A 10,709-nucleotide genomic window follows, 5' to 3' on the forward strand; every position below is an offset into this window, starting at 1 on the left:
TGGGAATGGGGTTTCTGTTGGTGAATTTTACATTTGGAGATGATTTGGGTTTAGATGTTGAACCCGAGTCCCCACTCCTCCTCTGAGTTCTGGTCACTTAGAGGGCACACTCAGTCATAGCAAAGGTTTGGCTGATACCCCGAGCCCCCATCCCTCTGCCCTGGCAGAGCCCTTTCTGTTCCCAGCTTGGCTCTTCTCTCCCCATTGTTTTGGTGGCAATTACACAAACATGAAGCAGGGGTGGGGGCAGAGAAAGAGCCCCAGGATTAGGAGTTGGAAATTTTGGCTTCTGGTGAGGGACTGGCTTCTAACCCTCCCTGAGTTTTACTCCCTGGGTTGCCCCTGATTTGTGGGAACCCCAATCTGTGCCTCAACTTTCTTTTTGGAAAGATCTCTAGCTTCTTTCCTGGCTCTCTGGAAAGATGAGAGCTTGAAGGGGAATGTGTCTCTACCTCCCTGGACAGGAGTGAGTATAAGCCAATTCAGCCACTGAGTTAAAAGCAGCTCTGGATTCCATACTCTGGGAGTTCCTTGTTTCTCCAGTGCTCGTCTCCTCTTCCCAGCTGCGCTATAATCTCTTGGGAAGGCAAACACCTTATTCTTTTTATTTTCACTCACTTCATCCTGAACAACCAGCAATGTGCTGATGATTAATACTTTATTCAGCAAATAATTGCGGATTAATGAGCTGAGCCAGGATGGCATAGTTACTGCAGGAAGGTTCTGTGCATGAGCTGTTTTCTGGGATGACCGCCAACCCTGCCAGGGTTCCAGGCAAGAAACGAGGTGATTTCTACTCCTGTTACTTGTTGATGAAAGCAAGAAAGGCACAGTGGCCCAGGATCTGCATCCTTTGCTGCTCAGAGACTCTCTTGTGCTCACAAGGTATTCTGTATCAGTCAGCACACAGCTCTCTTCTTGGAGCCCGATGTGGGGCTCGATCCCAGGACCCTGATGTGGGGCTCGATCCCAGGACCCTGGGATCATGACCTGAGCCGAAGGCAGACGCTTGAACAACTGATCCACCCAGGTGCTCCGCAGCTCTCTTCTGCTCCTCACTCCCTTCTTTCAACATGCCTTTCGTAAGTGTTAGTTCAATGAGCGAGTGTCTGATCCCAGGCAGTTGGTCTCTGAGAGCGAAGCTGCTTCACTGCAAGATCTAGAACTCCCCAGAGTTAATAGGAACCAACAACCCCAGCAGGTTAGAAGATACCAAGAGATGTATCTTCCAAGAGAAGCCTAGACTTGATGCTTGTTCATGCTTAACTTCCAGTGGGTGGGATCAGAGCCTCAGTGCCCAAGACTGGAGCTGAGCCCCCATGTTTCCCCAGAGCTTCCTGGAGAGTATAAAAAAAAAAAAAATCAGGAGCAAGACCCTCCCTGAAGTGCTCTGAGGGAAGCTTTCTAGTTGGTGGTCCAGAGAAACTAAGCTTAGGAGCTGCCTGGTAGTGAAGGCAGTCTTGAACCTGGTCTCTAGCCTCAGACCAGGGCAAATGGGATCTTTGGTCACCGATGCCCTCTTCTGGCTGGGCAGAATATTCTAAGTTTTGGGTTTTGACCCTATTGAATCTGAACTTAGGAAGCCCAAGCACATCACCCAGGGCTGAGAAGGCTCTGAGGGGTCAGAGATAACAGTGGTCCATTTGCAAAAGGGAAAGCCTGAGCATTTGGATGCATAATCCTTTTCTACTTCCCTGACCTCTTACAATGAAAAGTGTGAGAAATGAGAGCCTACCCACCCACCAAGCCCTTATCAGGACATCCAGGAAGACCCAGTCCTCCACTGGCCCTGTGATATGTTAGTTCATCACTGAAGGGTATAAGTAGAGAGAATTTGAATTTTCTCACCCAACCTGCTGGCAAATTTTAGAAACCTGACCCTCTATCACAAAACATTACAACCCAAGACCATTCTGAGCAAGAGGCTTCACCCAAATAACCTTGGTCATTGCAGATCCAGCCCCAAGACCAAAGAAGGAGCTCCTAGGAGGAATCCCTCTCCCCAGTCTTCCCAGTTCCTGCCCTTTTGTGAAGAGCATTGGCCTGGAACATGCCGCAGGATGGTAAGACGCCTGGGAGAAGTGGGGAGAACAGGCTGGTGTAAGGGGGGAGGGAATATCTCAGGTCCTTGCCTCCCTCCAGGGGAGGAAACTCCACCAGTTTCCATGCCCTTGGCTGGTGTTCTGGGGGAGCTTCATCCAGGCACTTCCTCCCTGCTCCACCTGCTTCCCTTAGATCACGGGGGTCAGCGCCAACGGCCTCAAAGCAAAGACTCACCCGTGAACCACCTCCCAAAGAAAGTGGGAGCTGGGGGGCCCTGGGGGCGAGGACTTTCTCTGTGATGGGAAGCCAGACCGGAGCAGCCTGAGGAACCCTCCCCAAGAGGGTCCTCCGTGCTGCAGGTGGGCTGGGGAGAGGGGAGATGTGTGGATGCCTCCTTCTCATGCCCAGGGATCAGCAGTGTGAATCAGCTGGGGGGGCTTTTTGTGAATGGCCGGCCCCTGCCCCTGGACACCCGGCAGCAGATTGTGCGGCTGGCAGTCAGCGGGATGCGGCCCTGCGACATCTCCCGGAGCCTGAAGGTAGTACGGTTTACCCAGGGATGGGGACAAGAAGCAGGGACACGGCACCCTCTTTAAGGCAAGTCTGAGGCTGTTGCAGACTCTGAGTGCTTTGGGGGCTTGGGCTACTTCATGGGAGATCCTCTTGGGGTCCGGGGTGGGGATCTTCAGGCTCCCAAGGGTGAGGCTGAATGCTCAACTCTGCGGCCTGGGCCAGTAAGTCTCACTTTGCCTTGTAGCCTCCTTCTGCCCTAGGGACACTCACCCTCTGGCAATCATGCCATCATCTGTTCCTGCTTCTCACCTGACCCAGGTATCTAATGGCTGTGTGAGCAAGATCCTAGCACGTTACTACCGCACAGGTGTCTTGGAGCCCAAGGGGATTGGGGGAAGCAAGCCGCGTCTGGCCACACCCCCTGTGGTGGCTCGAATTGCCCAGCTGAAGGGTGAGTGCCCGGCCCTCTTTGCCTGGGAGATCCAACACCAGCTCTGTGCCGAAGGGCTCTGCACGCAGGACAAGACTCCCAGTGTAAGTGCTCTCCCCTCCCTGCAGGGCTGGCAAACCGGCCATCTGGGGAGAGGACCCCCTCTTACTTGGCAGTGGGGCCACCCCAGGCTGGGGAGGCTGGGCCGAGGGGCTCTCTTCTGAAAAGTGGGGTCGTGGGACAAGAGAGAAGAAGAAAGCTTGGGAAGAGAGGAGCCTGCCCTAGGAATAATGCGGGGGCCCAGAGAGAGGAGAGAAAGGATATTGGGGTAAGGATTCAGGATGCGACCCTGGGTCTGCACACCATCTCCCCACTCAACACCCCGACTCCCCCAGGTCTCCTCCATCAACCGCATCCTGCGGGCGCTCCAGGAGGACCAGACACCGCCCTGGGCACAGCTCAGGTCTCCAGGTGGGTCTTGGAGCTGCCCCCAGGGACGCTCAGAGCAAACGTCAGCATTTTACAGTTTGCAAAGCCCCTTCTTGTTCTTTCTTGGATCACCGTCACAGAAAGACAATAAGGAGAGCCTGGCAGGGAGTATTGTCTCCTGGTAGAAGAAAATCGAAGCTCAGAGAAGGGAAGTGACTTACCCAAGGTTGCCAGCTAGTTGTTGGCAGGTCCTGGAACGGAACTCAGGTCCCCTGGCCCTCAGGTTCACAGGATCTGCCAAGGAGGAGGAAGGACTGGACCTTCTACACCCTCCCTCTTCCTCGTGCACAGCTTCTCAGAACGCCCTTCATGTTCTGTGGGATCGTGCAAACCTGGACCAACCTTGCGGCTGTTTCCCCAAACACTAAGCATGCACCCGACCATGGCATTGGCTGTGCCTCTCACTCAGGGTCCCTGAAGTAACCTCCAAGGAGCTGTGAATGTCCTACCAGCACAGCTCTGCTCTTGTACCCATGCCATCTCCTGTCCATAGCCCCGGGGCCTTGGGAACCCCATCTGAGGAGAAGAATCACTATCACAAACCACCACAAGCATTTGTCCCCCTTTACAGCTGTTTTGGCTCCAGTCCCTCACCCTCCCCATAGTGGCTCTGAGGCTCCCCGGGGTCCCCACCCAGGGACTGGCCACCGGAATCGGACTATCTTCTCCCCGGGCCAAGCCGAGGCGCTGGAGAAAGGTGCCAGGGCTGGGGCAGACAGTGGGCTCGAGGGTGCTTGGCGTGACACATGGAGGCAATGCCGCAGTTGAGAGGTGGAGGCTGTGGGGGGCCCCGCCTTGGGGAAGAGGGTAGTTTAGGGTTGTAGCAGGCGGAAGTGGAGCCTGAGGGGGAGACCCGGCCCTGCCTCTCTCCTCGCTATGCCCTTACTGTGCAAGCCTCCATCTCGGCAGAGTTCCAGCGTGGGCAGTATCCTGATTCAGCGGCCCGGGGAAAGCTGGCTGCCGCCACCTCTCTGCCGGAGGACACAGTGAGGGTGAGTGAGCCCTGCGCCACAGTGTGCACACACTCCAGGAAGGAAGAGTCTGTGCTGAGAAGGCCTTGGGTTCTGGTGAGGTGGGGAAGGGGGCGAGAAGGTGGAAACAAATTTGTTTGTAGCAGAAACCAGACACAAGACCCCCCTTGTTCTCCTGCCGATTGCTCTCCTCTCTTCCCCACCCCAAACCTTTGAGGTGGGGAAGGCGCCAGAGAACAAAGGCCAAAGCAGGGAGGGAGGCCATCAGGTCTGAGGAAGTCTGGGTCCAGACCAGGAACGTGTGGTGAGAGCAGTAGGTGCCGGGGAGTGGAGAGCACAGTCAGCTGTGCTGTTTCTGCCCTCCCTCAGGTCTGGTTTTCCAACCGAAGAGCCAAATGGCGCCGACAAGAGAAGCTCAAGTGGGAAATGCAGATTCCAGGTGATTTCTCTGCACATCCATGCTTCCATCCATCCACTCACCTACCCACCCATCCTTCCATGCATGCGTTGCATTCATCCATCCATCCATCCACTCACCTATCCATCCATCCACCCACCCATCCATCCATCCATCCATCCATCCATCCATCCACCCATCCACCCATCCATCCATCCATCCATCCATCCATCCATCCATCCATCCACTCACCTACCCACCCATCCTTCCATGCATGCATTGCATTCATCCATCCATCCATCCACTCACCTATCCATCCATCCATCCACCCATCCATCCATCCATCCATCCATCCATCCATCCATCCATCCACTACACATTTACTTGGCATCTTCCGTGTGCCAGGCCCTGTGTTAGATACTCGGCATTCAGAGTCTCTGTTCTTCAGGTCTGCACGGTCCCCAGTTTACCATCCTTGAGATTTAATCCTTCTTCCCCAGTCTCCCAAGGCTCTGCCTTGGGGAGGAGGCAGTTTAGGGTGGTAGCATCCATCTCTTCCCATCCCTGCCAGAAGTTGCTACCTTTCCTAGAACCTCCCCGCTACTCCCCACTCCTCCTCACTCCCTAGACGCATTCCTCCTGAGTGGATCTGCTCTCACCTTGTAGGTGCTTCCCAGGATCTGACTCTACCGAGTGTCTCCCCAGGGACCACTTCTGCACAGGTATCCAGGAAGAGAGGGGAGTTTCTGAACTGGGAAGACAAGAGCTCACTGCTTCTCCCATTCCCAGTGAGGCCTGAGCTAGAATTCCTGACTGCTCCAGGTTCCTACACTGCACACTTCAGAAAGCACCATCCTCATAGTCTACCGTGTGAATGGCGCCCTCTGGAGTTGTACAGGATACAGCGGGAGGCAGGGGGCAGCCTTAGAGCCCCAGGTCTGCTGAACAGGAGCCATCTCTGACAGCAAGTCGGGGGGTGTCCTCTTGCTTTTTCTAGCAGTTACCTTGCTGTGTGCCCACAGCAGTCCTGCCCGCCCTCGAATCCTTGGGTCCCTCCTGCTATCAGCTGTGCTGGGGGACAGCACCAGACAGGAGTCTCAGTGACACCCCACCCCAAGCCTCTCTCAAGCCCTGCTGGGGTAAGAATCCACAGGCCCGGCCTCACTCCTGCATGGTGTGGGGAGGGCTTACTCTTTGACCCCCAAGAGCGTGCGGATCTTCAGTCGGGGTCATCAAGGAATCTTGACACATCTTTCTAGACTAGCACCCCTGGAGTCTGTAGTGCCATGGCAGCCTTAGCAGGAAAAGGGGATGGGATTGGGATTTGAGTATATATATCCATCATATATATATGATGTCTGTCCCTCTTCCCACCCAGTGACTTTGAGGGGTGGGATCACAGCAACAAACCCCAACTCACCCTTCTCTTTGTCCCCACAGGCTACCTGCCTCCTGCAGCTGAGCTCCCTGGATTCAGTCCTGCTCTGCCACCCTTGCCCTTCCTTCCACTGCCTCCATTGCCAGTCTTGGTACCCCTGAGGCCTTGCTCTGGCCCTACTCCCCACCCCTGCAAGGCCTGGAATGAGGGAGGAGGGCCAGAGTGGAAAGGGGATGGGGTGGGTAGGACTTAATACCATCCTGCCCAAGCACATTACTGCTGCCCCCTCCCTCCTGGGATTCTTGCTCACCCGTGGACCTGGCCTGGCCCTGCCCTGCTGCGCCTCTGATGTGCACCTCTTTGGAGGGGCTGGAGAAGCCGTGGCCACCCACTACTCACACTGGCCTTAAATGGCTTTCTAGGTGGCAGGAATAAAAACATTTTTTAAATTAGCAGTAGTTCCTGTTAGTGTTTTTCCCATAAACATTCATACCCCACCCCTACATTTAACAACGATAAAGTTTGTTCTATCTCTAACTATATATCTATTTATCTACCTATCATTTTTATCTTCCTCTCTATCTCCCTAGTTTCCAATCCATCTAATCTATGTATTTATCTATCTGATCTATTTATATGTGTAACTGTGTATGTATGTATGTATCGAGCTCTCATCTATTTAGTGTATCTATAGGTCTATGTAACTATCTAATCTGTCTAATCTATATGTTTATCTATCTGGGTCTATATCTACACACATATGCCTGTATATATGTATCTATATATTGTTTGGGTGCTCATACACCCATACACTGATGATACATCATGGCATGTCGCCCCTCATTTTGGGGATCCAAAATAAGGAACTTCTCTTACATAGCTACAACATCTAAGAAAATTTACAATAATTCCTTAATCTAAGAAAATACACATTACTTCCTTAATTGCATATTATTTTTGGCAAAGCAGAAGAGTGGAAAGGCCATTATTCATACTCTGCTTGTCCCTTTATACATGATCCGGGGGCAGGTTTGCTTGCTTCTTCTTGGCAGTAAGTTCCAAATCTTCTCAAGTTTGTCTCCCTGCAGAGAAATCTCTAGGTTCCTCCTGGGAAGCCTTAGTATGTAGGGAAAGAGAGGAATATGGGGAAAGGGGAGTGAAGAAAGGGATATCTTGAATGAGGGATGGGCTCGTCCCTCCCACTTTTTTCCCTTTTGAAGAGCTGGGGATAGAATGATGATGGTGCGAAGCAGGATAAAAGGAGTGGGGGCAAGTCTGTTTTCTCCCATCTGGGAGGGGTACTCATCCAGAAGTTATCTCATCATCAAATACTCTAGTGCTGTGCTCTTCAGCAACTAGCCACCAATTACATGTAGCTATATAAATGTAACTGAAATTAAGTAAAATGAGCAATTCAGCTCCTCATTCATGCTAGTCACATATCAAATGCCCAACAGTCACAGGTGTCCCCTGGCTCTGTATCAGACAGTAAACATTATAGAATATTTCCATCAGCACAGAAAGTTCTATGGACCAGCACAGCTCTCGAATGAAATTCCAAGGGTCAGGGAGCACACTCTGCCCCTGTCCCTGCTGACAGACTGCCCAGGGAAATGGGTGAGGTTTTGGGGGATGACAGTCTGCACGGTACAGTCTGAGAACAAGCCATTCACTCAGCAGTAGGACTGAGGTCAGCAATGGAGGGAGCTGCTAGCTGAGGTCCCATGGCCAAGCACGTTCAAGTGGAGGATGGATGGCCACTTGTGGGGAATATGGGTAACAGACTATGTGGTGTGTGTGTGTGTGTGTGTGTGTGTGTGTGTGTGTGTATCTCCGTGCACATGCATGATTGTGCATCTAAGTTTGTATATGCATTTATGGGAGGCTGAAGAAGAGATTCTGCATTAAATGACCCCCAAGGTCCTATCTCTCTGAAGAGTGTAGTGTATTCCACTCCATATCTTTGGCCTATTCTTAACGTTCTCTTGGAAAGAGATGCCCTGGTCTCTAGTGTTCTCAAGCTTTCCTTACTAGATTAAAATTTTTACAGAATTCTTTTCTATCTCTTGAGGAGAAACATACTTACAAAAGCCTGAGGTCATTTTCCTCTATACAAATGGAATCTCTCTCATGTTGTGGTTTTAGTTTCTTTTCTTTCTTTTTTTTTTTTTTTAAGGATTTTATTTATTTATTTGACAGAGAGAGACACAGCGAGAGAGGGAACACAAGCCACAAGCAGGGGGAGTGGGAGAGGGAGAAGCAGGCTCCCCGCAGAGCAGGGAGCCCGATGCGGGACTCGATCCCAGGACCCTGGGATCATGACCTGAGCTGAAGGCAGTCGCTTAACCAACTGAGCCACCCAGGCGCCCTTAGTTTCTTTTCTTAACAGATTAAAAACCAGGCACTCATTATAGTATGGTGCAATTTCCCCAAATTGGGGGTCAGGCATCACTGTTGGTATTGGAGAATATTTTAGGAGGGATGTAGACACTGCTTTAAATAATATTTAGTCAGAAATGAGAAAATTATTCCCCTTTTGACTCCCTTTCAATTCTGATTACATTGAAGAGAAAGCTTTCATTTTGGTCCTAGTATTTAGTGCTTCTGTAACAGTCGTTAACCTTTTTTTGTAACAGAGGGAAAGGGAACCTCAGGTTCTGAGCCTTGGGCAGGGGAGGGAACTCTAACTAGGATTTGATAACCTCACTTTGTTTTCATTGTATTTATTTTTAAGGCCACTTTCTATTTATGGCAAGTGATTCTCATCTTCCATTTTATGATAGTGATTAAAATATTCCTTTCTTTATTTTAAAAGATTTTATAGATTTATTTGACAGAGAGAGAGAGAGAGAGAGAGCCCAAGCAGGGAGAGCACCAGAGGGAGAGGGAGAAGCAGGCTCCCTGCTGAGCAGAGAACCCGATGTGGGACTCGATCCCAGGACCCTGGGATCATGACCTGAGCCAAAGGCAGACGCTTAACTGACTGAGCCACCCAGGCACCTTTAAACTACTCCTTTCTAAATAAAAGTACTTAAGAGTCTATGTCAGTAAAGACAGTGATAGAGCAAATAGTAGTTAGATGAAGACCAAAGTTTGGTCTTCATATACAGTACATATACAGTACATTCTTGTACTATACAGTACAAGAATGATGGTCATTGTGGAAGCTCTGTTTTGATGGAAAGAGTAGTGGACATTACAGTGCATTCTAATCGAAGAATTGAGTCAGAGCTGGCTGTCATGGGACCGTCACTTCAGCTCCCTGTAAAAGGTGGGCAGTGATGGGGAAAGTACCTGTCTTGCCCAACTGACAAGATCAAAGGTGAGATGGTTGGTAAATTTCAGGCTATCCAGGTATAAGGTGTGTCATTACCATTACCCTGTGCCCATAGGACTCATAATCCTTCATTCTTTCCAAACCAAAAGACATCTAATCATTTCTGGATTCTGAATCCTTCAGGGCAAAACTGGCTCCTCGGACGATTACTGGAAGAATTCTAGTAGTCCTGGCGGGGATGGGGGAAGATCAGTGCAAGAATTGGTTACCATTTGGTCTTGCCTCTTCTGGATAGAACTTGGAGTGGCCTGGGGCCTTGGTCTCCACCCATATCGAGACCCCTATTCTGTACTGAGTCAGATACACACAGGGATCTTGGGGGTGGCCTTTTGTGTATTGTTGCTTGAAACAGGTGTTTTGCTAAACTGGGTAAGGAAAGTTGTGTAACAGATATTCTCATGGATCTTGACTCTGGGGTTCCTGTTGTGTTTAGTGCAGTAGTTTCTCCTGGAGGCTTTGGATTTCCGTAGGTGGCATCCCATTGACCTGGGAAGGGAAGAGGAAATAGAAATCTTTGGTCAATCGTTCGCTGATCTTGGGCTTTTAGGAAAAATCTGGTAAGATCATCTGGGAAAAGACAGAATAAAGTGATTTGTTCCATTCTTTTTTTTTCTTTCCTGTTTTTAAAGTGGGCTCCATGCCCAGCATAGAGCCCAACACAGGGCTCAAACTCACAACCCTAAGATCAAGCAACACCTGAGCTGAGATCAAGAGTCAGAGGCTTAGCCGACTGAGCCACCCAGGCGCCCTGTTTTGTTCCATTTTTGATGATGGATTACACAGATGTATGTGAAGTTAATTTATAGGATAAGGTTGTAAAATTATTTTTTTAATCAACTTAATGGTGTAAAAAATAGCATTAGAGTTCAAAGGGATATTGTAGTCAACAGATAAGATTTACTAAGAATTCAACTCGATTGGGGAAGGCTTCTGATAGAGTACAGTGCGCTAGCTGCCAGGCTGTTTACTACACATTTTATAATCATTATCTCGCATAACACAACAAAATCCTACAAGATAGATACTATATTCCCATTTCATCCCAAGGAACCTTTGAGAGGTTCATTTTTCCGGGGTCAAACAACAAGTTTAACTGATAAAAGTCCAATTAGAACCCAGTTCAATGTCCAAGAATGTGCTCTTAACCACTA

At 50.1% G+C, this 10,709-nt stretch overlaps 1 protein-coding gene across 1 annotated transcript; it reads left to right on the top strand.

Annotated features, from left to right (window-relative positions):
- Window positions 1–2,050: 2,050 nt before the first annotated feature.
- On the top strand, window positions 2,051–6,428 carry PAX4 (paired box 4). Its single transcript, XM_081800912.1, is given in 12 exon segments — window positions 2,051–2,063; window positions 2,452–2,582; window positions 2,875–3,090; window positions 3,382–3,457; window positions 4,047–4,172; window positions 4,385–4,467; window positions 4,816–4,885; window positions 5,510–5,565; window positions 5,841–5,982; window positions 6,284–6,297; window positions 6,299–6,355; window positions 6,357–6,428. Coding segments are annotated over 12 exon segments (1,056 nt in total).
- The last annotated feature ends 4,281 nt before the right edge of the window (window positions 6,429–10,709 follow it).

The sequence above is a fragment of the Leptonychotes weddellii genome, chromosome 12, assembly GCF_054177405.1.
Source record: "Leptonychotes weddellii isolate Sample4059 chromosome 12, ASM5417740v2, whole genome shotgun sequence".
Taxonomy (NCBI): domain Eukaryota; kingdom Metazoa; phylum Chordata; class Mammalia; order Carnivora; family Phocidae; genus Leptonychotes; species Leptonychotes weddellii.